Consider the following 27,885-nt stretch of genomic DNA (forward strand, 5'->3'; position numbering starts at 1 on the left):
GCCGCTCTAGCCGCCCCGGAGAAGTTGCTGTCCTTACCTTCAGCCGGAGCCCGCACCTCTGTGTCTACGCCCGCTGGCCCTGCGCTCCGTCCTGTAGCGACCCACTGCCTTCTTGCCGCCCACCATGGCCCTGCTGCACTCCGGCCGCGTCCTGTCCGGGATCGCCGCCGCTTTCCACCCGGGCCTCGCTGCTGCGGCTTCTGCCAGAGCCAGGTAAGCAGGGGAGACCGAGACGGAATTGGGGACAACAGGCCTGCCCAGCCGGGCTGCGGACACCCCAGGACATCTCCCCGCCGCCCCTCAAGCACAAGCGCGAGCACCACACACACACTTTCTCTGACACCCCGTCGGCTTCACTGGGGGCTGATAATTGAGCGTCGGCGCCTCCAAGTGACCGTCGGGGTCCTACATCCCTCCCCTCCCTTGCCCCAGGACCGTAGGAGAGCGCGCCAACGCGTTCCCCCGGGGTTAGGAAGTGTGGCCCTCTACGGCACCCGGACTCCCATTCGGGGGGGGGGGGTCACGCGACGCGGATTCGGCGCCGTGGGGGTGGGGGTGGGGTGGCGAGTGGAGAACACACGGAGCTGCGGTGCCGGCCGGCCTGGCGCCGATTGGCTGCGCCGCCGAAACTGCCTCGCGCCGATTGGCTGCGGCGCTGAGGGGCGCGGGTGCCCTTGATGGGCTACCCTGGGGCATGGCGGGGCTCACCTGTCCTGGCCTCCCTCCGCCCTGAGCAAGGTTGGCAAGGCCGCGGCGTGCTGCCGGTCGTGGGCGGGGGGGGGCGGGTAGGAAGTACACGGCGGAAGGCTCCTGGGGCTCTGGCTTTCAGGCCCACCTTTCGTTTCTGCATCCCCTGACCTTGGGGTGTGGCATTCTCCCTCCCTTCCCCCCCCACCCCCCCATGTTACCGCCTGAGTCGCCGGTGACCCCTGGGCCTCGTGGCCTTTGCATGGAGAAGGGTCAAGGTGTAGTTTACCTCCTTTTTGTTTGACTCTGGGGAAGTCGCCGTTCTTCCTCTCCCCCTCGCTCTGCACTCCTTTAGTGAATAGTTTGTCACCGCAGTTTCTCAGAGCCAGGTGCTAGACCAGATGCTAAATCTGAGGGAGAGACCGGTATCACTCAAAAAACTGACAAATATGGGGGACAAATACGGGGCGCCTGGGTGGCTCCGTCGTGAAGCGTCTGTCTTCGGCTCAGGTCATGGTCCCAGGGTCCTGGGATCGAGCCCCGCGTCGGGCTCCCTGCTCCGCGGGAAGGCTGCTGCTTCTCCCTCTCCCACTCCCCCTGCTTGTGTTCCCTCTCTTGCTGTGTCTCTGTCAAATAAAATCTTTTTAAAAAAATGACAAATATGGGGGCGCCTGGGTGGCTCAGTTGGTTGGGCGACTGCCTTCGGCTCAGGTCATGATCCTGAAGTCCCGGGATCGAGTCCCGCATCGGGCTCCCTGCTCGGCGGGGAGTCGTCTTCTCCCTCTGACCCTCTTCTCTCTCGTGCTCTCTGTCTCTCATTCTCTTTCTCAAATAAATAAAAAATCTTTAAAAAGAAAAATGACAAATATGTAATTTCACACTGTGCTGAGTGTTGCAATAAAAAAGTACCGAGTTTAAAACGAATTAGAAATTCCTTCCTGAGGACCTGAGCCGGACGATTAATTCACTCAAGAAGGCGATTTGGGACTGTATCCTTAAGTACCACCTAATGAGGAACCTAGTCTCCAACCCACCTCCAGCCAGAGTTGACTAAAGGAGCAAAGCCTTGGCCTGTTACCCGTCCGTGCCTTGATTGTTTCCATGTCATCTTCAAAGCCCGCAGAACAGTTTGTCCTTTATGCAGCCTCACACTGTTGGCAGTACAGTTTTGCTTGGGCTTTCACACTTTATCTCTCCCTGATTTAGCTCCTCCTTGGCCCCCTGTCAAGGTGTGCTCTTTAAGCCAGCCTATCTAGTGGACCAGAATTAGAGAGGGGTTATCGTTTACGCAGCACATTTGAAGAAGAGAAAGCGGTGTCTAAAATTATGGGCAAGAGAAAGTCTTTCAACACTGTAGTGGTCTTAAAGTAATTATTGTTTTATAGATTTGGCTGAGTAGCCTAAAGCTTTACTTAAAGTGCTTGATGAAAATCCCAATGGGTGTGACCTTTTAGTCATTGAGTTTGAGTGGCTGACTCATTTTTCTTTTCTGTCTTTTCACAATGAGAATGTAAGTTCCATGACAGCAGAATCCTTACCGACTTTGTTCATTGATGTAAAGTCTTAAAATACTTGAGCATCTGCAGCTGAAAAGGTGTTGTTCAGGTTTAAACAATGATACATGATTGAGTGATAAAGCCAGATGCCTATCTAGCCTGGGCTGGTAACTGTTCAGGTAACAAGGAAGTGAGAACCTTCACTGCTGCCACTGTAGAAGTGATCAAAATCCAAAGGGAAAACATTTAAAATAAACTCAACTAATTGAAGTTTCTTTTTTTTTTTAAACATCTCATTTTAATACAATTCAACCTTGGCAGTCAGTATTCTGAAGAACTGAGGATTTATCCTATGAAATACTTAATTGGTGTTGGGTCATTTAAATGGAACTCTAAGTTCAAATGTTTCATTAAGCTGCATTTTTTAAACAGAAAGCACTCAACATTTAACCTTGTCTTGTTGACTGTGCTGTGAAAACATAGTGACATGAAATCAAGCTTAGTCCCAGGTCAATGAAGAAAGGAAAATATGCTAATGTATTTTGATTTATAATGATCTGTTCTTAATTATCCTGATTTAATTTTTAGTGAAATAACTGAAGGAGAACATGATACCCTTTAGTAAGTCAGCGTGCACTCTCTCTCTCTCTCAAATAAATAAAAATCTTAAAAAGGGGGTATACTCCTGGGTGCCTCGGTTGAGCATTTTACTTTTGTTTTCAAGTCAGGTCTTAATCTCAGGGTCATGGGATTGAACCCCGAGTCGGGCTCTGCGCTCAGTGGAGGGTCTGCTTAAAGATTCTCTCCCTCTGCCTCTCCACTCATACACATGTGCTCTTCTCTCTCTCAAATAAATAAATCTTAAAAATAAAAAAAAAAAGGCAGTGTGCATAGTGGCATAATAACCAGTATTGGAAGATCAAAATTGTAGTACCATCTTTGCCATTTTTAGTTCTGTGATCATGAGCAAATTCTCTTATTTTTAAAATAAGAATGTGAGGGAGGGGAGCCTGGGTGGCTCAGTCAGTTAAGCGTCTGCCTTCAGCTCAGGTTAGGATCCCAGGGTCCTGGGATTGAGCCCTGCATCGGGCTCCCCTCTCGGCAGGATGCCTGCTTCTCCCTCTGCCTCTCCCCCTGCTTGTGTTCCCTCTCTCGCTGTGTCTCTGTCAAATAAATAAATAAAATCTTTAAAAAAAATAAAAAAGGGAATGTGAGGGAAAGCATGTTTTTAAACTACAAAGCACCAGAGAGGTTCCCAAAAAAATTGCAAGGCATTTGAATTAGAAATGCTTATCTGGATAGTTTGTACCTAACATCTTTTGGTTTGCTAGTCAACATTGCTCAATGGCTGAGGCTTTGCACTCATGTCCAAAGTACATTGGTAGGAATCAATTTGGAGGCCACAGGTTATTAGCATCAGTTTTGTCCCTAGAGCACTCTTGTTTTCATCCATTACTATCCCTTGAAAATATCATGGTTCTTATATTGTGGGCATAAAGTCTTTACCCTTTTAAGGAATGGAGTGATGAAGGGCACAGAGGTTCCAAACATGATTACTAGTGTAGAACTAATTGAATTGAGTATCCCTGCTCCTATATTTAAAGATTCAATATTATGAAATTGCTTTTGGAATTCTTTTTTTTTTTTTAAGATTTTATTTATTTGACAGAGAGAGACACAGCGAGAGAGGGAACACAAATAAGGGGAGTGGGAGAAGGAGAGGGAGAAGCAGGCTTCCCGCCGAGCAGGGAGCCCGATGCAGGGCTCGATGCGGGGCTCGATGCCAGGACCCTGGGATCATGACCTGAGCTGAAGGCAGACGCTTAACGACTGAGCCACCCAGGCGCCCCTGCTTTTAGAATTCTTAAAATATACCACTCTTGATCAGATCTCTGCCAAAAGACTCAAGACCATGGTTTCTGAGAAAATCTCTGTGCTCAATAAACTTTTGAAAGAACTGGATGAATAAGTGCTTTTCACACCGTTTAGTAAGAATGGTGCCTCCTGGGGCGCCTGAGTGGCTCAGTCGTTGAGCGGCTGCCTTCGGCTCGGGTCATGATCCCAGGGTCTTGGGATCGAGCCCCACATCGGGCTCCCTGCTCGGTGGGAAGCCTGCTTCTCCCTCTCCCACTCCCCCTGCTTGTGTTCCCGCTCTCGCTGTGTCTCTCACTGTCAAATAAATAAATAAAAATCTTAAAAAAAAATAAAGATTCCTATTAAAAAAAAAAAAAAAGAAAGAATGGTGCCTTCTGTCCCGTGGCTTGGGGCCACAGTCCTGTCGTTGTTGATTAAAGGCCTTAGAGACAGAGATATCTTTTTCAAAATGAAAATTGCTTACTGGAAGTTTTCTATAATATGTCATTGACATTCAAAGTATTCCTTTCACTCATCACTTAATGACAGTGATGTATAGAGGCAGGTGGCTACATGTCTTCAGGGTCTGAATTGTGGGTAGGAAATAAAGGAAGCTTTCTTTAGGCCCAAGTCAGAAGTTGCTTCAAGGTATCTGTTTCATACTGTTGCTTAGACACTGGAACAACTAAGCAGCCTACATCAATGAAAAAAAGGGGGATTTTGAGTCCTGGCAATAGAACTAGTGAGGGGAAAGGATGGTATACTGTCTCCCAAAGCTGTAGAAAAACTAAATAGAAATAACTGAAAAGCAAGAAAGACCTGTATTTGGTCATAAAGTTATGACCATATGCTAAATAAAAATATTTGAATTATCTACATACTTGCCTCACCAGACACCATGCTAGTGGCATGGTAGTTATAATTGAAAGCACAGAAGTAATATAGTAGCAATGATACCCGCTAACAGCAAGCACTCCCTCTGTTCCAGGCTCAGAGTTTTATATTTAATAACTCCTTTCATCCTTCTAACAACCCTGTACAATCGGGACTGTTATGCTCTCACCTTACAATAAGGAAAGTTGAGATTTAGAACTTAGTTGGCTTGCCTGTGCTCACCCAAGCTGGTAGGCAGCTGAGGTGTTATTTGAATCCATGCAGTTTGCCCAGTACTGACATTATCTAAGGCAAGTGAATAAAAGCCTAGGAAATCCAAAAATGGAATAATCTACCCTTCAATAACAGAATTAACTGTACATAACAATTATAGCAACTAATACTAAGGCAGTTTTCAGCATGTCAGAAGAGCATAAATTTAACTCTGTAATGCTGTGCTGAGCCATCCATTGTGCCTCATGGAGGAGTGAGGTGTACGAGTGCTGACTGGACACTGACAAGTTCAACCAGAGAACCATTTTCGAGAAGGAAATTCTCACTGAGCTTGTCAGCATGGTGAGCACAGAGAACTCTCACTGTGCTGTGCTAAAACGTTTGATTGGTTGAGATTGGATAAATGATTACTAAGAGAATGTGAGCTAGTTCCCTGGGTAATTTGGAACCTTGCTTCCCTAGCTTCCACCTGCCATTGCAACACCACCACTCCCCAAGCTCTTTTTCACCTTCAGCCTTTATTCTTATGCCTCTGCTAGGAATGCCTTTTTCCTCCTGTCATCCCTAGCACTCACCTCATATGTCACCTCCTCCCGGAAGCCTCCCTAATCCTATTCTTTCTCCCCCTTCCCCAGGTTATTAGGTCCTGTCCTCAAGGCTCTGAAAAATAATATTCTGTGCTCTGAGCCTGTCTTTTTCACTGTACATCATCCCCCCACCCCAGCCTGCATTGTTTAGAACTCCCTACGGGGTCACCCCCCCTGGGCTAATGTGGTAGTCAGGGGTTGTTTTACTCTTCTTTATATTCCCAGCTCTTAGCACAGAGCATTCTCAATGACTGATTTAGGAGATCATAAAGACTTTGTTTTCTGGGGCGCCTGGGTGGCTCAGATGGTTAAGCGTCTGCCTTCAGCTCAGGTCATGATCCCAGGGTCTTGGGATCGAGCCCCACATCGGGCTCCCTGCTCAGCGGGAAGCCTGCTTCTCCCTCTCCTGCTGCTGCTTCTTCCCCTGCTTGTACACACTCTCTCTCTGTCAAAAATAAATCTTGGGCGCCTGGGTGGCTCAGTCGTTAAGCGTCTGCCTTCGGCTCAGGTCATGATCCCAGGGTCCTGGGATTGAACTCCGCACGGGGCTCCTGCTCCGCGGGAAGCCTGCTTCTCCCTCTCCCACTCCCCCTGCTTGTGTTCCCTCTCTAGCTGTGTCTCTCTGTCAGATAAATAAAATCTTAAAAAAAAATTTTAATTAAATCTTTAAAAAAAGACTTTGTTTTTTACAATATGAAACTGTAAAAAGCTTTTTGCTTATTTGCCCTGAAGAAAAAGGGTAGAATAATCTTTTTCTCAGAACAGTAATTTACCATGAGGTAAAACCTCAGTTTTGATACATTAATGCATCCTGCTGCCAAGAGAGTGTTTATTGGAAACATGGATGGTGCTCCTTGGGTGCCCTCTTAGAAATCTCAAAGTAGTTTTAGGTGAAAGATTGCCTGAAAGTTTTATGTTTTCTATATTTAGGATTCAATTTGGGAAGCCTGAATCAAAAAAATTGTTAAATATTTGATCACTTGATTAAGATAAGATTGTGAGTGCCTGAGAATTAATCATTGTTTACCTATTTAATTAAAATGACAACATTAAAATTAAACATAACATGACTGTAAAGCCATTTCATATGTGAGGAACTATGTTTTGTGTTCTGTTTTTTAAGGAAAAAACAAGGTTTCAGACCCTTAACAAGTTTTAAGAATAAAAAGAATATTTTAAGAATAAAAAGGGATGCAGAGACCAAAATGTTTGAAGACCACTGCTTTAGGACAACACAACTTTTTTCCTTGAAAAACAAAAACATATACAAAGTTGCATTTCTCTGTCATAGTTGATCCTAGTATATTCTCAACCACTCATTAATAATAACTTTTAACCAAAGTAACTTCCATTTCACAGACAAAACCGAGGGGAGGGCACTATGTCACTCCTACATAAGCATTTTAGCAGACCAGTGGATGCACGTGGTTCACCTTCTACAGCCACACATATATCCCTTTTATACTTTATTTATATATATGTACTTTCTTATTTCTTCCTTAAAATGACAACAAAGAACATGTTCACTAAAATGACCCAAAGCTCTGGACTTCTAGTTTCTAGAACTGTGAGAAAATAAATTTGTTGTTTACCCCCCCAAAAAAATTTTTAATTAATAAAATGATCCAAAGCTGTAACCTCTCTAGCACATATAAAAATAGGAAATAAAAGTATATAAAAATTATGCTTAGTAATCAATGTGTCTGTATCCTGTCTTACTTAGAAATTATGTAGGTATCCAATAATTAAGTAACCCATTAACTCATAATTATATTAGTCCTAGATTTTAAGTTACTTAAAGACCTTAGAAATTATCTTTAAGTGGACATATTACAAAATAAAATTACTCTTCTCCTAACCACCCATAACTCCAGTCTAATGAGAAGAATATCAAAGTCCAGTAGAGGGATATCCTGCAGTATGCCTGACCAGTACTCCCCAGAACTGTCAAAGTGATCAAAAACAAGGAATATCTGAAACTGCCACCACCAAGAGCAGCCCAAGGAGACATGACAAGTAAATGCAATATGATATCTGGGTAGGCCTTTAGAACGGAAATAGGACATTGGGTGAAAACTAAAGAAATCTGAATAAATTGTGGATTTAATAATGTGTCAGTATTGTTCATTAATTGTAACAAATGTACTCTACTAATATAAAGTGTTAATAATAAGAGGAAACTTCGGGGGCAGCTGTTGGGAACTCTGTACTAGCTGCTCAATTTTCTGTAAATCTAAAACTGTTCTATGGGATGCCTGGCTGGCTCAGTCGGTTAAGCATCTGACTTCAGCTTAGGTCATGATCATCCCAGGTTCTTGGGACTGAGCCCCACATCAGGCTCTCTGCTTAGCAGGGAATATGCTTCTCCCTCTCCCTCTCTCACTCTCACTGTCAAATAAATAAAATCTTTTTTAAAAACTAAAAAAAATAAAACTACTCTAAAAAATTTAACCTACTGGGGTGCCTGGGTGGCTCAATCTAAGGTTAAGCTTCCAACTCTTGGTTTCAGCTCAGGTGTTGATCTCAGGGTGGTGAGTTAAGGCCCAAGTGGGGTTCCATGCTGGGGATGCAGTCCATGAATGAATGAATGAATCTAATAAAAGAGAAAAAATAGGGGCGCCTGGGTGGCTCAGTCGGTTAAGCATTTGCCTTTGGCTCAGGTCATGATCTCAGGGTCCTGAGATAAAGCCCCATGTCTGCCTCCCTGCTCAGCAGGAAGTCTGCTTCTCCCTCTGCCCCTACCCCACTTGTGCTCTCTCTCTCCCTCTCTCTCCTCAAATAAATAAAATCTTTTTAAAAAAGGGGGGGCACCTGGGTGGCTCAGTTGGTTAAGTGTTTGCCTTCGGCTCGGGTCTTGATCTCAGAGTCCTGGGGTAGAGCCCCCACATCGGGTTCCCTGCTCAGCAGAGAGTCTGCTTCGCTCTCCCTCTGCTCTTCTCCCCACTCATGCACGCTCTCTCTCCCACTCTCTCCCTCTCTCTTTCTCTCTCAAATAAATAAATAAAATCTTAAAAATAAATACATCTTTAAAAAGAGAAAAAATATGATTTTTATTTTTTTTAATTCAAGTATAATTAACATACAGTGTTATATTAGTTTCAGGTGTGCAGTATAAGGATTCAGCAATTCTGCACGTAACTCAGTGGTCATCAAGATGTGTGTGCTCTTATTCCCCTCCACCTATTTCACTCATCTCCTGCATCCGCCCACCCACCTCCCCTCTGGAAACCACCAGTTCTTTATATTTAAGAGTCTGGTTTTTTGTCTCTTTTCTTCTTTGCTTATTTGTTTTGTTCATAAATTCCGCATGTGAGTGAGATCATATGGTACTTGTCTTTCTGTGACTGACTTATTTCACTTAGTATTATACTGTCTGAATCCATCCATGTTGTTGCAGATGACAAGATTTCATTCTTTTTGTGGCTTAATAATATTCCATTCTACCACATCTTCTCTATCCATTCATCTATGGATGGACACTCGGGCTGCTTCCTTCCATATCTTAGTTATTATAAATAACGCTGCAGTTCACATATGGTGACATACATCTTTTCGAATTTTGTTATATTTGGAGTAGATAACCAGTAGTGGAGTTGCTGGATCATATGGTGATTCTATTTTTAATCTTTTTTTTAACTTTTTTCTTTTTCTTTTGTAAGTAATCTCGACACCCAGTGTAGGGCTCAGACTCACGACCCTGAGATCAAGAGGTGCACGCTCTGCTGACTGAGCCAGCCAGGCGCCCTCTATTTTTAATTTTTTTGAGGAACCACCATACTCTTTTCCACAGTGGCTGCTACACCTTGGATTCCCACCAGCGGTGCACGAGGGTTCCTTTTTCTCCACAAGCCAATGCTTGTTTCTTGTGTCTTTGATTTTAGCCATTCTGACAAGTGTGAGGTGAAAATATGCCACAGTAATGATTAGTTGAACACAAACTTACATTTTTCATAATTTTAAACATTATATAGGAATAATGTTAGCTTATAGTATCAGTAAACTAGTATAAGTTTAGGAAAAACAAAGCCACAGAATAAAATGTATACTTGTATCATACTTAATAGGAATAAATAAAAGACATAACTATTTTTATTAAATCAGTTCAACTGATCTCAAAGGTTTATATCACTGTGAACTTGAATTTTTTAAACATTTGAGTTAGTTTCTTTAAGAAAAAACTTTGTCTAGCACATTTAAAGTACTAGAAATTCAGTCTTTATAACACAATCAGAACAGAGCACCTTTGAGATTTTTTTTTTAAGTGGAGCCCAACACAGGGCTTGAACTCACAACGCTCAGATCAAGACCTGAGCTGAAATCAAAAGTCAGGCGCTTAATGAACTGAGCCACCCAGGAGCCCCAAAATTTTTATCAGTACCCTACAGAGCTGGAAAACATTTCACATTCAGACACTGAGAGGTAAAACAAAAAAAGCCTTTCTAAATTACTGACACATAGAGATCTTATAGCTCTTTTTTTTTTTTAAGATTTTATTTATTTATTTGGCAGAGAGAGGCAGCGAGAGAGGGAACACAAGCAGGGGGAGTGTGAGAGGGAGAAACAGGCTTCCCACTGAGCAGAGAGCCCAATGCGGGGCTCAATCCCAGGACCCTGGGGTCATGACCTGAGCCGAAGGCAGATGCTTAACTGACTGAGCCACACAGACGCCTCTCTTTTTTTTTTTTTTTAAGATTTTATTTATTTATTTGAGAGAGAGCATGAGAGGGAAGAGGGTCAGAGGGGGAAGCAGACTCCTGCCGAGCAGGAAGTCCGATGCGGGACTCCATCCCGGGACTCCAGGATCATGACCTGAGCCGAAGGCAGTTGCTTAACCAACTGAGCCACCCAGGCACCCATCAGGCGCCCCTCTTATAGCTCTTTAGATTTACAACTTCAGCCACGGGCCAAGAATAAATACAAAAACCTCACAGTTCTGATTTAAGAAAAAAAGAGCTGCAAGATTTTTTTTTTAAGATTTTATTAAGTAATCTCTGTACCCAACGTGAGGCTCAAACCCACAACCCCAAGATCAAGAGTTGCATGCTCCACCAGCTGAGCCAGCCGGGCACCCCAGAACTGCAAAATTCTTGATTTAAGCTTCAAATAAACAAAGTCAAACAAACAACAAACCAAATTATGTGTCATCACTCACCCAACAGAGAATAGATCTCTGCTACGCATTTTCAGAGATAACTGAATGGTCAGATCATAAAACCAGATTCACAATCATTGCTGCTGATGAGGACTAGCTTACTGGCCACAGGTAAACCAGAAACCAAACCCCAAATCAATAGCAGGTAGGGAACAAACCAGAGAAACAGTTTTTGCCTTGGGCTGCTTCCTGGAGACCACAGGTGTGGAAGGGAGTGCCCTGCCTCCAGCTGGAAGGGCTTCTGAAGCTAGCAGGATGAATATGGGGGTGGTACACAGCAAAGTAAACCCCAACATTCAAGTGATGTAATAGGGCATCTGGCTGGCCTACATTGTCTTGGTAGGACTGCCACATGTTCTACTCAGCATCCCCTTCAGCATTCCTGTTGTCTGGACCCTGACCAACGTCATCCATAACTTGGCTATGTATGTCTTCTATACAGCAAAAGGGACACCCTTTGAGACCCCTCACCAAGGAACGCCTAGCTACTGACACACTGGGAACAGATGGTCTATAGGCTCCAATGTAAATTCCTCAGCATTTCTCCTATTGTCCTCTACCTCCTGGCCAACTTCTACACATCATCTACACAGCCTCATTGCTCAGTGTACTGCTGCCAAAGTTACCCCAATTTCTTGGGGTTCGTGTCTTTGGCATCAGCAAATCCTGAGGGATGGGCCTGGGGATGACACTGGACCGAAGGGCTGTGACATCCTTTCCATCTCCATATTGCCTTCTGTATCTTGAAAGCCTAAAAACTCTACAACTTTTCCCACCCTTTCTCTTCCCAAGGAAGAAAACAGATTGGAAAATGGGGCTCCCTGGGCCCAGCCCTGCTAAGAGCAGGTTTCTTTAAATCAGGAAAAGCAGGAAAGATAAGGGCCAAATCACTCTCCCCCCACAGTAAGAAGCCATATTTGGGCAGCTTGTTTGCTTATTAAGTTTTTCCAGATCTTCCACCCCCACCACCTTTCAGCTGTGTTTTGCTGTGTATTTTCCTTATAATAAAGGTAATTTGAGGGGGCGCCTGGGTGGCTCAGTTGGGTGAAGCATCCAAGTCTTGATTTCGGCTCAGGTCATGATCTTGGTCATGAGATGGAGCCTGACGTCAGGCTCGGTGCTGGACGTGAAGCTTAAGATTCTCTCCCTCTCCCTCTGCCCCTCCCCTACACCCCCCACACTGTCTCTCAAAAAAAATAATTTTTTTTCCAAAAAAAAAGTTTTTTTAAGATGTTTTTATTTATTTGTCAGCGAGAGAGAGAGAGCACAAGCAGGGGGAGCTGTAGGCAGAGGGAGAAGCAGGCTCCCCGCTGAGCAAGGAGCCCGGACTCAATCCCAGGACCCTGGGATCATGACCTGAGCTGAAGGCAGATGCTTAACCGACTGAGCCATCCAGGCGTCCCAAAAAAATAAAGTTCTGTTGCCTCTTGAGATTACCTCAGGACACCAAGGAAAGATGAGGTGTACTTCCCTAGCAACATAGTTCACCTGACCCAGGTGGATGACCCCCTTCCCGCAAGACTGTTAAGGGATAATTTTTTTTAAACATTTTTTATTTAAATTCAAATAATTAACATATAATGTATTATTAGTTTCAGAGATACAGGCCTATGATTCATCAGTCTTATATAACACCCAGTGTTCATCACATCATGTGCCCTCCTTAATGTCCATCACCCAGTTACCCCATCCCTCCACCCCCCTCCCCAAGGGATAATTTTTTAAGGCAAAATCATGACTCATATATATATATAGAATAATGAACATTGTCCAGCATTTTAACTTGGTAAGTAGTGAGGAAATGAATAGGATGTTATAAGTAGTTCTTGTTGATTTTTAATTCCTAAATACCTCGAAATTCTGTCTTTCTCTCTACCCTTACTGCCTCATTCTGGTTTAGGCCCTGATCCCTTAATCTCTTTTGCTAATTAATGAACCAGTGATCCTTCTGCATCTACTCTTGGCACTCTGCATTCAGTACCCCACCTTGTGACCAGATGGGCTCCAAAAATCCAAGGCTATTCCTGTCACTCCCCTTACCTGATCAACCAGCCTCCCCCTGCCTCCCAAAAAACTTTGACTCTACATGTTCTCACTATCCAAGATGGGACACAGGAACCTGTGTTTTTAACAAGTTCTCCAAATGCTACCCTTTAACAAGTTTAAGAACAGGATAAAACCCAAGCGCCTTGGTGGGAGGGGAGTCACATAATACTCTTGCAGTGGTCCTTGCTTGCTTCTCTTGCGTCATCTTTTACCACTCTCAGTTTCTCACAGACAAATTACATGAAATAGTCTTCGCCTGGGAATTTAGATCAGGTTTGGACTGTGAAAGCCTACATATGCACCCTGTCCTCTCCGGATGATTGGGGTATCCCCCTTCTCCTCATTACATTTGCACTAAAACCTTTGGTCTTCTGCCCTCCTCTGTGAAGTGCTTTGGCAGATTTGAGATGTCTCTGGCCATGGAAATCCAGCTACTGCGACTGATTTATTTCTCATTCCAGCTCCTGGTGGACCCATGTGGAAATGGGGCCCCCAGATCCCATCCTGGGAGTCACAGAAGCCTTTAAGAGAGACACCAACAGCAAAAAGATGAATCTGGGAGTTGGTGCCTACCGGGATGATAATGGAAAGCCTTATGTGCTCCCTAGTGTCCGGAAGGTGAGTTTGCCATCTTTCTCCTGCCTTCTCGGGATAAATAAACTGAAGAGAGCTCCTGGAGAGTGGCAGAAAAAGTGCCAGGCTGGGAGTTAGGGGACCTAGCTTCTAGTTCTGGCACCAACTGCTTGAATCACTTGTAAAAGTGAACTATGTGGTCTTTTTCAAGTTTGAACTTCTGTGGGCGCCTGGGTGGCTCAGTCATTAAGCATCTGCTTTCAGCTCGGGTCATGATCCCAGGGTCCTGGGATCGAGTCCCGCATCTGGCTCCCTGCTCAGCGGGAAGCCTGCTTCTCCCTCTCCCATTCCCCCTGCTTGTGTTCCCTCTCTTGCTGTCTCTCTCTCTGTTGAAAAATAAATAAAATCTTTAAAAAAAAAAAAAGATTGAACTTCTGTGATTATCTATAAAGCAGGCATAGTGTCATGTTTAATCCTGAGGGTGCACAAAAGGACCAAAAATTTAAACATTGCCTCTTGGTTATAAGAATAGCCCTTTGTGGATGAGGGTTACTGCCATTATTTTCCATTTCTCTCATGTTGATTGCCTTAATAAGCTCTCCTACACAGGCATGTTCTGTCCCTTCTTCATACTGAACTATAGAATAATTCGCTTTTTTTTTGTTGTATTTTTATTACTAGTCTTTCTGTTGGTTATCACTATAACTTCAAATAGTTAATCCCCTTAGGACGGTTTTTTAAAAGAACGAATGTGTTTCCTTTCCATCTGCACCTCCTCTGTTGATATATGAATGCTTCTTTGTCACTTCCAAAAGTGGGGTGGTGATGCTTCATTCCTCCATAAAGCAGAACTGGGCACAGTGAGTGCAAGTTACAGAGGAGTACTTCCAGGTGAGGGTACGGCACTCTGGAATCATCTGAGCTGCATCACCCTGCAGCCCGCTGGCTCAGGCCTCATGAGCCACTGAAGTAAGAACATGGGCTGAATGAACCCCTGAAAGAAGTGGGAGTGTGGGTTAAGGGTCATCTCTAGAACTCTCTGAGTAGAAAAAAAGGGCTCGAGAAACCATTGTGATGAGAAGACTTATTGAAAACTGCTGGCTGCTGGGTCTCAGGTCATGCAGGGATTGCTTTGGTCTCAGTCAGTTTAAAGTATTCAGCAAGTATTAGCTATTTTGTAACCTGGAATACCACCACACGCTTCTGTACATTCCTTCTTCAGGTCTTCAGCTAGTCGTAAGAGTTCTAGCAACTGTTGTTCCCCATTCAGCAGTTGAAGAAACGGGGGCTCAGGAAGGTTACTAAGTTGCTCAGGGTCACACGGCTAGTAAGGGACAGTCTCACCTCTGTCTCCAAAGCACGAAGAGATGTGGCTGCTACTATGAACTCTTTGAAGTTCTTAGACTGGCATTATACCTTGAAATACTTTTTTATGGGGGCGCCTGGGTGGCTCAGTTGGTTAAGCGACTACCTTCGGCTCAGCTCATGATCCTGGAGTCCCGGGATCGAGTCCCACATTGGGCTCCCTGCTCAGCGGGGTGTCTGCTTCTCCCTCTGACCCTCTTCCCTCTCGTGCTCTCTGTCTCTCATTCTCTCTCTCTCAAATAAATAAACAAAATCTTAAAAAAAAAAAAGAAATACTTTTTTATGTATTCAGTTTTATTTTATCATCTTATATCTCTTTTAAGTGTTGTTCGTAAACCTTGTTCCTGTGCATTCCAAGAATGCCGTATGTTAAATATTAACCAAGAAAACATTGTGTGCCCATCCATATAAAACCTAACTGTAAAAAAACAATAAAATAATTTTAAAAATTCAAATATTTCTGTTCTATGGTATAAAATACCAACATTTTTACTGTAGGTTTCTTTTTTTTTTTTGGTATGTTCACGTTTTTATTTAAATTCCAGTTAACATACAGTGTCATATTAGTTTCAGGTGTAGCACTAACCCTTTTTCTTGGACAGTATTTCCAAATAAAAACGAGGCTTTACTTCCTTTGTGTTTAATATATAAACTGAATTTATAAAACATTAAATACTAATCATAGTAATTCCAGGTGAGGAAAAGAAACTAAACAGATACCTTTTCTCTTGTCTAGGCAGAGGCCCAGATTGCTGCAAAAAATTTGGACAAAGAGTACCTGCCCATCGCGGGACTTGCTGACTTTTGTAAGGCATCTGCAGAGCTAGCCCTGGGTGAGGACAACGAAGTGTTGAAAAGTAGCCGGGTAAGCAGAGCATGCTCCATACAGAGTCTGTTTTTAAAATTTAACAGTTTAGGGTGCCTGGGTGGCTCAGTTGGTTGAACGACTGCCTTCGGCTCGGGTCATGATCCCGGAGTCCTGGGATCGAGTCCCACATCGGGCTCCCTGTTCAGCGGGGAGTCTGCTTTTCCCTCTGACCCTCTTCCCTCTCGTGCTCTCTGTCTCTCATTTTCTTTCCCAAATAAATAAATAAATAAAATCTTTGATAAAATAAAATAAAATTTAGCAGTTTAAACAAATTTGAAATAATTTAAATAAATAAAGATACGTCACTTTGTGTGTGATGATTATTTTGAGGTGACTGCACTATTTCTAATATCTCTTCTTTAGAAAGTAAGCTGCACTTATTAAATAAAGGATTTCATGTAACACCCATTGCAAAAATGTAGCAGTAATCCTGAAAATGGAATAGTAATTTGACTGAAGAGTTGACACTGCTCTGTGTGCTTATGTTCATTTTATACTGAATATGCTTTAGAAATGCCAAACTAGGAGCGCCTGGGTGGCTCAGTCGGTTGGGTGTCTGCCTTCGGCTTGAGGCGTGGTCCTGGGGTCCTGGGATTGAGCCCCGCGTCGGGCTCCCTGCTCAGCGGGAAGCCTGCTTCTCCCTCCCCTCTGCCTCTTCCTCCTACTCGTGCTCTCCCTGTCTCTCTCAAATGAATAAATAGATCTTTAGAAAAAAGAAGAAGAAGAAATGCCAAACTATGCCCAGTTTTAGGCCTATAATTAGCGGCTACCCTCATGTTCTCGGCTTCCAGCTTAGATGGAGGAAGGACATAGGCAGGGCTCTTGGGGCCAGGACCAGTCTGGCACTCCTCTGCTGCCCCTTCACGGCCAGTTTGCACATTAAAAGAGAACAGACCGTGCTCCCTTCTTGCTGCCTCCCTCGTCTCTCAGGTCCAGAGAGCATCGTGCAGCCACGAGGGAGAAGCACCCCGTCTCCTAGTGTCTCCTCCTTCCATCTCCCTGGGGGCCCTCTTATTGTAGAAGAAAGATGGCACTGGACACAGACTTTGCGCAAGTAGATGGTGTGTGCACTCACAGAGAATGCAGAGGCTCCACACTCAGAGTCGAAGAGGAGTAGCGCTGGGCGGGCAGGATGCTTCCAGGCCACGGAGCAGCCCGGTGACATGTGGCCTCGGGCACTATGGTTTACTGTCCTTTGAAACAAATATGTTTATTAATGGATACATTTGTATGTTTAAACATCTATTTTTCTGGGTAAGTCTGGAGAAAAACATACAAAGTAGCAGAACTAAGCCAACATTTCTCCCCTTCCTCCCCCAAGACCAGAATAAATACAGTTTATTGGTAAGGCTGGTCTAAGTCCACGTTAGTTCATTAACTCAAGAGAAGAGCATACAACCGCCACCGCAGGGTGAGACAGTAGTGATCCTGATCCATGGTATGATTGTTGTCCAAGCAATCAACCACCTGTTAACCCCTCATGGAAGCTTCCATATTTTTCTGTAATTTTTGCTTACCTCTGTCTAGCTAAAATAACATCAGCTTGTTCATAAATTGCTGTGCCTTTGTGAATTATTAGTATTATCAGATCCACAATTAGGTTTGTTTGGTTTTTGTTTTGTTTTTTTAAGTAATCTCTTCACCCAACGTGGGGCCCGAACTCACAACCTCAGATTAAGAGCCCCATGCTCTACCGAGCCAGCCTGGTGCCCCCACAGTTAGGTTTTTATTTCTGTCACAGCAAAGTTTGCAGGGACAAACTTTGGTAAAGAGTTTGTTAGGTTCTCCCCATTTCTTCTACTGCCCTTCAGGGCAAAAAATAGGTTTATGTTTCAGAGAACCTTAAATATCTATGGTGCCTTAAAAAAAATCTGTGGTTTCTTATTCCTTAAAGTTGACTGATTCGAAGAAACAGATTTACCTTAGGCACCTTCCTTTTACCCAAAAGATAATGTTTTCAGACTATGGAAACTCGCAGAATGGAACTTCTGAGCCTTTAAAATGTAGCGATCCTTATTATTCTAATAATAATAAGTTGACTTGCTTTTCAAGGAGCTTTGATGTTCAGAGACTCATTCAATTTTGTATAATTCTAGACTAATATTTTAATGTAGTGACTGTTCTTAGTGTCTTTTTTTTCTCTGTATAAATCAGCTCTTTCTCATGTGGGGGAAGAGGTTGTGTCCTGAATGTTCCTCCTACAATATGGTATGATACTGATAACAAGCCATGAGGAGTTAGCTTCTCTGTCAGCAAAGGTGTGGGAAAGTGAAGAGATGGCTCTTTTGAGAACTCACGAAGAGAGTCAGTCTGTCTCTTAGCAAATATGGAAATGAAACAATAGTGCTGTTCTCTCGTTTCCAAATACCATTTGGAAGGTTGTCTTCAGCTTCTGAAGAAGGAAGGGGTCTGACTGTACAGAGCAGTGCCTCTGTGGGCTTGGCCTCAGTTCTGTTCATCATGGGCCTGCAGAGAGTGTCCCACCTCACTGACCGTGCTGTCTCTCCTGCAGTATGTCACCGTGCAGACCATTTCTGGAACTGGGGCCTTGAGGATTGGAGCCAGTTTTCTGGTGAGTCTGGAAACTCCTTCAGGAAGAAGATGTAAGTCAGTCTGTAAGTTGAGGATGGTGGGGTTTCCTATTGCATGTGTGTTTGCTGACTTCTCTCCACAAAGTTGGAAGAGTTCCTGTTCTCTGATAAATGGAGTTGGGGGTAAGAAAAATGAAAATACTTAGAAGAAATTACAAGGAAGATAGAATGATAATAATAATAAATCTAATTTATTGAGCACCTGTTACTACCAGCTTTTGCTTTAACTCATTTAATTCTTTCACTTACTGCCATTTTACAAATGAAGAAAGTGAGGCCCAGACAGGTCCTTGGCTACGCAGCGAATTTACCTGTCAGAGCTTAGATTCCAACTCACGCAGCCTTGCTGCTGCGTCGTTACTATCTCTCATAAAGATAAGCTGAGTTTCAATAAAGGAAAATGTCTTCCTCAGTAAAATATATCAGCTCTTTCCCCCCTCTTCCTTCTTCACTTTTCCATTCCCTTTCATCCCATTTTTTAGCAAAGATTCTTTAAGTTCAGCCGAGATGTCTTTCTGCCCAAACCGTCCTGGGGAAATCACACACCAATCTTCAGGGATGCCGGTATGCAGCTGCATGGTTATCGCTACTACGAGCCCAAGACGTGTGGCTTTGACTTCACAGGTGCTGTGGAGGACATTTCGGTGAGTGTGACCTTCAGGTTAAGGGGGCGAAGGAACAAGAAACAAACGTCTTTGTGGAGATGTGATACCTCCCAGCTGGGCCGCAATATCTGACTTAAAATACTGGGGATGAACTAATTCCCAGATCTCAGCTTATCTTTGTTACCGACCCAAAATAGTGAGGGTGTGGCATTTCAGATAAGTTATCACCTTCAGAGCTGCAAAGTCATCTATCTTTTGGTTGTATCTTTTTAGAAAATGCCACAGCAAAGCGTTCTTCTCCTGCATGCCTGTGCCCACAATCCCACGGGAGTAGACCCCCGTCCTGAGCAGTGGAAGGAAATAGCAACAGTGGTGAAGGTAAGGAGAGTGAGCTGACTGGCGACAGTTTGTGTTCAGTAACTGGCCATAGATGCTTAAACTGGGCAAGGTCTTAACAATGAGAATTAATTACCCTTGAGCCCATATTGTTAAGTTGTCAGGAAAGAGCTGCTTATTTGCGTAATTAGCAGTTTGGGATTGTTTTGTTTTTTAAGATTTTTGTTTAGGGCGCCTGGGTGGCTTAGATGGTTGGGCGTCTGCCTTCGGCTCAGGTCATGATCCCAGAGTCCTGGGATCGAGTCCCACATCGGGCTCCCTGCTTCTTGGGAGCCTGGTTCTCCCTCTGCCTCTGTCTCTCTCTCTCTGTCTCTCATGAGTAAAAATATAAAATCTTAAAAAAAAAAAAAAGATTTTTGTTTGAGGGGGAAGCACACGCACATGCATACAAGTGAGGGGAGAGGCAGAGGAAGGGAAAGAGTCTCAAGCGGACTCTGCTGAGCGCAGAACCCAACACGGGGCTCAATCCCACAACCCCAACATCACAACTAGAGCCAAAATCAAGAGTCAGTCGCTTAACTGACTGAGCTGCCCAGGCGCCCTGCATAATTAGCAGTTCTTAAGTGATGGTACATGAGCAGCTTGAAAATAATTTCTGTTCTTCAGCCTGGATATAGGTCCTTGGTCCTTGGTCCAAGATTCTGAGGAATCTTGGCATTGGCTAGCCTGTACAGTGGGCATCCACTGGCCCCAGGATGTCTCTTATTGGCACCTGGCCAGGATTACTTTTTCGTCCTTTATACACTTTGTCATGTCTCCTGTCCTGGCCTATTTCCTTAGCATGGCCATTATCATTCACAGGGTCAGCTGTCAGAGAAGGCATTAGTCAAAATTTCAAGGGAGCAGGAGCACCTGTCTGACTCAGTAAAGCATGTGACTCATGATCTCAGGGTTAGGAGTTCAAGCCCCACGTTGGAGGTAGAGTTTACTTAAAAAAAAAAAATTCCAACAGAGGAAAATATTCCTGTTGCCTTGTACCCCCATTTTCACTTCTTTTGATTTCCCTTTCTTTACATTCTATCAAACCTAAGGTGCAAACAATAGAGGGGAAAAAAAGAGAAAGAGCATTCAGAGAGCACTTTGAAGACAAGATCGTTCTCATGAGTCCTGGGTGTGAGACTGCCAGAGTTACATTAGCCCCAGAAAAGACTGATGTTGGTCCTGTGTTGACTGGACCAGAGTAATTACCCAGACTCCTTTGGGCCTGAAAAGAGCTTCTTGTTTGATCAAGCAGCTTTCTGGGAAGATTGAAATTAAGAGTATCTTTTCGGGGCACCTGCGTGGCTCATTCGTTAAGCATCTGCCTTCGGCTCAGGTCATGATCCCAGGGTCCTGGGATCGAGCCCCGCATCTGGCTCCCTGCTCCGTGGGAAGCCTGCTTCTCCCTCTCCCACTCCCCCTGCTTGTGTTCCCTCTCTCGTTGTGTCTGTCTCTGTCAAATAAATAAATAAAATCTTTAAAAAAAAAAAAAGAGTATCTTTTCTTCTTGCGGGACCATATGCACCAAAGTAAAAAAATATATATGATGATGTCTTAACTCAAGGAAAATTAAACCTCTCCAAATTGCCACCAGGGGAGAAAACTGTTGACTCTATGTGAGGCAGACATGGTCCCAATAAGCACAGGCAAGCATGTAGGGCTTCTGGAGAGGGACTGCCTAAAGCTTTCCTCTTCTCTTTTCCTTCCCAGAAAAACAATCTCTTTGCATTCTTTGACATGGCCTACCAAGGCTTTGCCAGTGGTGATGGTAACAAGGATGCCTGGGCTGTACGCCACTTCATCGAACAGGGCATTAATGTTTGCCTCTGCCAATCCTATGCCAAGAACATGGGCTTATACGGTAAGCTAAAGGACCCAGTGCATGATGTGTGTGTGCTAATAAGATTGAAGAAGTTCTGGAAGAGGATGCCACAGAGATACCAATTGGGAGGGTGGGGTGTATGCTGTGTGTGTGTGTGTGTGTGTGTGTGTGTGTTACCCAGAGAAAAAAGACAGGTAACATGGATTTTAGTGATCTCAGTCACATCTTTCATGTCTCTGAACTCCTCCAACAGGGAAAACTAATGACTGCTTCTCTAAACAAGAAGTGACTGCTCCACAATCCCAAGAAGATGGATATAATAAAAAAAAAAAGACCTTTGAGTCCTCGAACTTCCTGTTTCTAGATTAACCATACTGGTTGTTGAAAGCTTTTAATTTGTAACATATTTTTGTGGCACTTTTTTTTTTTTTTAAGATTTTTAATTTATTTATTTGACAGAGACACAGCAAGAGAGGGAACACAAGCAGAGGGAGAGGGGGAGGGAGAAGCAGGCTTCCTGCCAAGCAGGGAGCCCGATGCAGGGCTCAATCCCAGGACCCTGGGATCATGACCTGAGCTGAAGACAGACGCTTAACGACAGCCACCCAGGCACCCCCTTTTGTGGCACTTCTGATGGGAACATAATATCTAGCAAATTGAATCATGATTTGCTTTAGCATGTTAGATTGGAAAACTGGAAGACGAGATCCGTGTGTGTCTTTCCAGGTGAGCGTGTGGGAGCCTTCACTGTGGTCTGCAAAGATGCTGATGAAGCCAAAAGGGTGGAGTCACAGTTGAAGATCTTGATCCGTCCCATGTATTCCAACCCTCCAGTCAATGGGGCCCGGATTGCCTCGACCATCCTAACCAGCCCTGACCTGCGAAAACAATGGTAAAAGCGCATTGCAGCTCCCCAGCCATCTGCCTTTCCCGCCACCGATCTTTCTGAGCTTGTTTATAATCGGCAAGTAGTGACATACAGTATCACCCAGCTTCCATATGTGGAAGGGGAGGAGGGGAGAGAGGAATGTGCATTTTGGTAGCCCTTTCAAATACTTGGAGACGAACATAATTCAGAAATGCAGGGGGTTTTTATTCCATTATCTCCAGCTAAGTAAAACCTCCCCTCTCCTCAACTGAGGTTCAAATTGAAGTAACTTACATAGGAAAACTTTTTTAAGAACATCATATTTTTGGTACTTATCCCAATAATAGCTACCACTGAATCACTATTCCTGCTTATTTTTTATTTTTATTAGCCTTACCATCTGAATCTCTTGGCACCTGTGCTCTTAGTGTTACTCAGGCTCTTTGACCATAGTCCACAAAGACAGATATTTTGTATCATGACCCTGAACACACATTATCTATAAACATATATGCAACTGAAACTATTGTCAAAAACTCAATACTTAGGCTTCATGTATTCTCATATTTTCTAAATGTCAGTTGCATCCAACTACCTTGAGTATATGAGCTATTAACGGGTCATGCCGCACAATTTAGAAAACTTGCTCTAGATCAGAGATTGGCAAACTGTTCTATGGGTCAAACCTAGTCTGCCCCCTATTCTTATAAAGTTTTATTGGGACACAGCCACACCCATTTTTGATGAATTATGTTGTGGCTACTTTTGTGCCATACGGCAGATACTAGTAGTTGTGACAGAGAGCAAATGCCCTGCAAAACCTAACACATTTATAATTTAGCCCTTTATAAAAAGTTTGCCATGTTAACTGTACTGGAACTTAAAAAAAAGTTTTTAAATAAAAATTTAAAAATGAAAAGTTTGCCAACCCCTGCTCTATACAGTTCAGAGTTACTAAAAAGCCAAGATGCCCATGAACAATGTGATTTGTCAGACAAGAGTTTATCTTTGTAGCTGGTTAATTGAGAGGCTAGATCCCTGAGTAGCTTCTCAGGGAGAAAAGCTAAATCTGTTGTCTGTTGTTTGCAAGGAACTTTATCTACAGCACCCCCCCAACTTATCACACGACTGCTATTCTTTCTACCTTAAATTACTCCTGTGAAACATTGAAGTAAGTCTAGTTCATGGTAGTTCTTTTTAGTTAAATATATCCATGCAAGGCTTACCAAAAAACTGACTACTTTTTAATTTATAATTTTTCCCGTTATAAAATTAATGTGTAAGTACATTTCAGAAAGTTTGGGAGAGGGGAAAAAATTAACTGTAAATCCAGTCATTATAACCCACCTTTTGTCTTTGTTTACTATTTTCCATCATGGTAACATACTATATACTTTATTCCTATATATGTATGTTGTAGGTCTGGTTTTGTTTTTATCTCTTAGCATTATACTAAGCTTTTTATTTATTTATTTTACTTCCTATTTGTAAGTGGTTTTTTTATATTTCCCAATGGTTACCAAGATATTTTTTTAATGTGTGCACTTCAGTACACCTTTGAAGTCTGTCGTATACAAAGATAGCAGAGGTACTGTGCTAGATGAATGAGGCATTTCTACTGGTGGAGAGTTTATAATCCGGTGAGAAAGGTACCCGTATGACATTGACACAAGAGACAATAAAGGTGGACCAAAGGAAGGGCTGTTGATTCTAGTGGGAAATAAAGGACGGTATAATGAAGACAGCAGCCTGTGAGCTGTGCCTTGAAGAGAGAATGCCTTTCCCCCAAAGAGAATGAAGAGTAAAGGAGAACCGGACAGAGCTGTGCATGAGGACAGGCACAGGGACACGATGTGCCTTCTCTAGGACGTGCTTCGAAAGTCCCAGATAGTTCTTGTGGCCTCGACTCTGAGTGGGAGGAGGTTAGAGAAGGCAGCAAAGCTAGGAAGTTGGAGCAGATGATGAAGCACCTTCACCAATATCTTGAGAAGTCAGAATTTCATTCTATGGGCACCAAAGAGCGCAGAAGGGCTTTGCTGGAGTTGCCCTGGCAACTAGCTGTGGTCATAGCCTCCATGCTTTTAGGACCCCAGCCTGAAAGTAAATGGAGCTGAACAGATGGGACCATAGGAAATTTTTTTTTTTTAAGATTTTATTTATTTATTTGACAGACAGCGAGAGAGTGAACACAAGCAGAGGTGTGGCAAAGGGAGAAGCAGGCTTCCCGGTGAGGAGGGAGCCCGATGCGGGGCTCAATCCTAGGACCCTGGGATCATGACCTGAGCCAAAGGCAGACGCTTAACGACTGAGCCACCCAGGTGCCCCGGGACCATAGGAAATTTAAAATCAAATGTCATCCCTAGAGGGGTCAGGAGCTCTAGCTCCAGCCAGGAATCACACTGCTAGTGAAGTGTTGCCAGTTTTTTCCAGAAAGGACAAATCCATGTTTTTATGTGCAAGTGCCCAATTTTAAATGTGTACCTGAGTCAAATAAAAATGACTAATTATGTTTGACTTCTAATTGCCAATTGTGACCCATTGTAACTGTGTATGACATCACAGATGGTTTAAGAACATGAACACATTAGAACAGGCAGGTAAACTATAAGTTTTTACATTCGTCTAGTTGGGCAAGAATTTTCCCTAGAGCCATAGGTACAGAATGGGAAGAGGAGAGTCTTTTTTTTTTTTTTTTAAGATTTTATTTATTTATCTGACAGCGAGAGAGGGAACACAAGCAGGGGGAGTGGGAGAGGGAGAAGCAGGCTTCCCGCTGAGCAGGGAGCCCAATGCGGGGCTCAATCCCAGGACTCTGGGATCGTGACCTGAGCCGAAGGCAGACACTTAACGACTGAGCCACCCAGGCGCCCCTGGGAAGAGGAGATTCTAAGGAAGACAATGATTATGTCCAGAATCGAGTGAGTCGTGTATCAGAGGACTGCCTTCAGCCACCAGATAGAACTGACCCTCTCTTCCTGGGGCTTTCAACACAGCACTGTTCTGTTGGTTCTTACATTGTCCTGCCTTATTCCATAGTTCGTGGTTCACAGGTTTGCTCCTAGTGTCAGTTGTAAGATTTAAAGGCAAGGACCATGTCTGAACCCTCCCTTCTCACCTCCTAGCACATGGCTTGGCACATCATAGGTTCCCAATGCACTGTCTTAACTGCAAAAGCAGGAATGTGTATTCCTTCCATGTTAAAAATAAGGTCATAGTTTACTATTTAAAACACAGCTTTTGGGGCGCTTGGGTGGCTCAGTTGGTTAAGTGTCTGCCTTCGGCTCAGGTCATGATCCTGGGCTCCCAGGATTGAGCCCCACTTCGGGGCTCCTTCCCCCACTCATGCTTGCTCTCTCTCCCCCTCTCTCAAATAAAATAAAATATTTTAAAAATAAAACACAACTTTTGCTCCCTGCATAAAGGATGGAGAGCCTTAGACTTCCTAGATTTGAATCATTCATCCATCTTTTTTTTTTAATTTATTCATTTATTTGAGAGAGGGAGAGCATGGGGTCGAGGTAGGGCAGAGGGAGAGGGAGAATCCCAAGTGGTCTCCATGCTGAGCACAGAGCCCGACACAGGGCTCGATCCCACAACCCCAAGATCATGACCTGAGCTGAAATGAAGAATCGGATGCTTAACCAACTGAGCCACCCAGGTGCCCCCTCATCTTTCTTAATAACTCCGTTACGTTAATCATTAGGTGCCTAATCAAAATAGCATTCTGATAGAAAACAATGCTGTAAAATAGCTTTTTACTTCCTGAACCAGTGACAGCATCTGACTTGGGCTAGGACAGAGAATTAAGGCACACTAAGGGAATACTCAAGGAAGGTAAAATTGCTGTGAGCTGCAGCTTATCTGTGGTGCTTGTCCAGAATTGAGCTGCATCCTGGGGGCTGTTTTTCACTGTTTTTTGTTTTACAGGTTGCAGGAAGTAAAAGGCATGGCCGACCGCATCATTAGCATGCGAACTCAGCTGGTCTCCAACCTCAAGAAGGAGGGCTCCTCCCACAACTGGCAGCACATCACTGACCAGATTGGCATGTTCTGTTTCACAGGACTGACACCTGAGCAGGTGAGTGGGCTCCGATTTCTCCTCAGCTGACCAAATGATGAGTCCTTGTAAACTAGAATTCCTCACAGATCCCCTACCTATTCAGATTACCCTTAAACAGTCATTTTGGAGCCCTGTTAGGGAAAGAAAGAGGGTAGCATTCATTTTGTTTTGTTATTAGTTGTTTCCCTGTCTGTGTCCCCCATGAGGTTGCAAATCGCTGAAAAGCAGAGCGTGTTTTGGTCTTTCTTCAGACTCCTGCTGCTTCTCTGAAGAGATACCAGAACAAGCAGGAGCCTGAATACTGATAGGAGACATAAGCTGAGCTGTTCCACAGCTGGATTCTGGATCTGTTTTTTTCTACAAATGCTGGATCTAAGATTTGTTTTCACCTATTCACACCTCAGAATTCCTCATCCGACTTTAAGATGGTTTTTATCCTTCTCTCTATGCTAGCCCACCAAATTCTGGGAATAGAGTTTAAGCGAGAAAGTAGAGTTTCTGTTATTTTCCTGTTTTACCGCCTGGACTGGTCAAATCCCCCTGCCTAGAACACGTTCCTGTACTCCCCTCTCTGCAGGTTGAGAGGCTGACCAAGGAGTTCTCCATCTACATGACAAAGGATGGCCGCATCTCTGTGGCAGGGGTCACCTCTGGCAACGTGGGCTACCTTGCCCATGCCATTCACCAGGTCACCAAGTAATTTCCCTGGTGAGAGGAACCAGAGACAACCTTCCTGCCTATGGCCCCTGCTGTTGTGAGATTCACACGGAGAGAGAAGGAGGGTGGATGGTGGCAAGCAGGTCCTTTCTTTCAACCACAGTATGTAACACTCAACCACTGAATGTGTTTCATAGAAAAGAACATGTAGTGAAATAGGGCAGAGGCATCTGTGGCAGGTGTCTGAAACTGTGGCTCAAAACCAAACTCCTGCTCATCCTTTAACCTCAGCTATTCCAAAAGAGTTTACATGTACAAAAAAGACATAGCCCCAAAACCCTGTCGATCACGCCATTGCAATATTTCAGAAGCTTTAACTGCAGCACCTTATGGTGTTGGGGCATTTCTAGATCCAGCGTGAGAACAGCACCTGCAAGAGGTGTTGTGGGAAGAGCTCGTTGTAACATGCACAGGCAGCCTTGTGTTTTGTCCTCCCACGATCAAGCAAGCTTATCAACAGACCTCGTTACAGAAATCATGTTTCGTGAAAACCAGCAAGTCTGCTGCCACTGCAGTGAGGAAAATAAAAAGATGCTGTTTCTGTCTTAAGGAAAAAAAAAGGTTCTTCTTTTCAATACTTTCAGGCATTTTAATGTTCCTCTCTTTTCCCTTATCATTGCTGTTCTTTTCCTTAGGCACAGAGATCTATAACTAGCCTACATTTTCATCCTGTGCTACTGCTTGATTGACCACCTGCCCCATGCTCTAGGCTTTCCTTATTTAAAGAACCAAGAAGATAATTTCCTGCTCCTCCCGTACCCTCACCTTTCTCATCAGAGAATAGCAGAGAGTAGGTAACGGCACTTGAGTTCAGCATCGTCTTCAGTGATTGATTGTCTGCTGTCGGGATGTCGCCTCTGCCCGGTTGGACCCGTTCATTCAGTCCGGTTGTGCGGTCTCTCATCTCACACCATGAGCAGGCGATGCAGGGCAGAACCAGGCAAGCGGACCTCTGCGCTTCGGTTTTAACCTCTGTGTGCTGCCAGCTGGGCTCAGGCTTCACCCTTTGGAAAGATAGCCACCATCTGCTCCAATCATGTAGACTTCTTGGCTGCCTGGTTTCTCTGTTAAAATAAAGTTGCCGTAGACCCCACCACTGTCTACTATGTTAT

At 44.0% G+C, this 27,885-nt stretch overlaps 1 protein-coding gene and 1 pseudogene across 2 annotated transcripts; both read left to right on the top strand.

Moving 5' to 3' along the window:
- GOT2 (glutamic-oxaloacetic transaminase 2) lies at positions 1 to 27,866 on the top strand. Of its 2 annotated transcripts, none has more exons than XM_027619492.2 (10): positions 1 to 213; positions 13,391 to 13,547; positions 15,604 to 15,732; positions 18,248 to 18,307; positions 18,809 to 18,970; positions 19,205 to 19,309; positions 21,017 to 21,167; positions 21,855 to 22,020; positions 25,924 to 26,074; positions 26,308 to 26,531. In XM_027619492.2, the coding sequence occupies exons 1-10, from the start codon at positions 125 to 127 to the stop codon at positions 26,359 to 26,361; spliced, it is 1,224 nt and encodes a 407-aa protein (XP_027475293.2). In that variant the 5' UTR covers positions 1 to 124; the 3' UTR covers positions 26,362 to 26,531. The 2 variants fall into 2 exon arrangements, with proteins under 2 accessions (XP_027475293.2, XP_027475292.2); XM_027619491.2 differs by lacking the exon at positions 26,308 to 26,531 and adding an exon at positions 26,634 to 27,866 and having other exon boundaries at positions 2 to 213.
- On the top strand, positions 10,823 to 11,553 carry LOC113936219 (annotated as a pseudogene).
- Positions 27,867 to 27,885: the final 19 nt, after the last annotated feature.

The sequence above is a fragment of the Zalophus californianus genome, chromosome 17, assembly GCF_009762305.2.
Source record: "Zalophus californianus isolate mZalCal1 chromosome 17, mZalCal1.pri.v2, whole genome shotgun sequence".
In the NCBI taxonomy this organism is placed as follows: Eukaryota; Metazoa; Chordata; class Mammalia; order Carnivora; family Otariidae; genus Zalophus; species Zalophus californianus.

Bases quoted from the DNA above. Each gene is read 5' to 3' on its own strand.
- GOT2 (XM_027619491.2), top strand. From the start codon at position 125: ATGGCCCTGCTGCACTCCGGCCGCGTCCTGTCCGGGATCGCCGCCGCT. The intron at 13,548-15,603 runs GTGAGTTTGCCA...TCTCTTGTCTAG, and splicing joins TGCTCCCTAGTGTCCGGAAG to GCAGAGGCCCAGATTGCTGC. The intron at 18,971-19,204 runs GTGAGTGTGACC...GTATCTTTTTAG, and splicing joins GTGCTGTGGAGGACATTTCG to AAAATGCCACAGCAAAGCGT.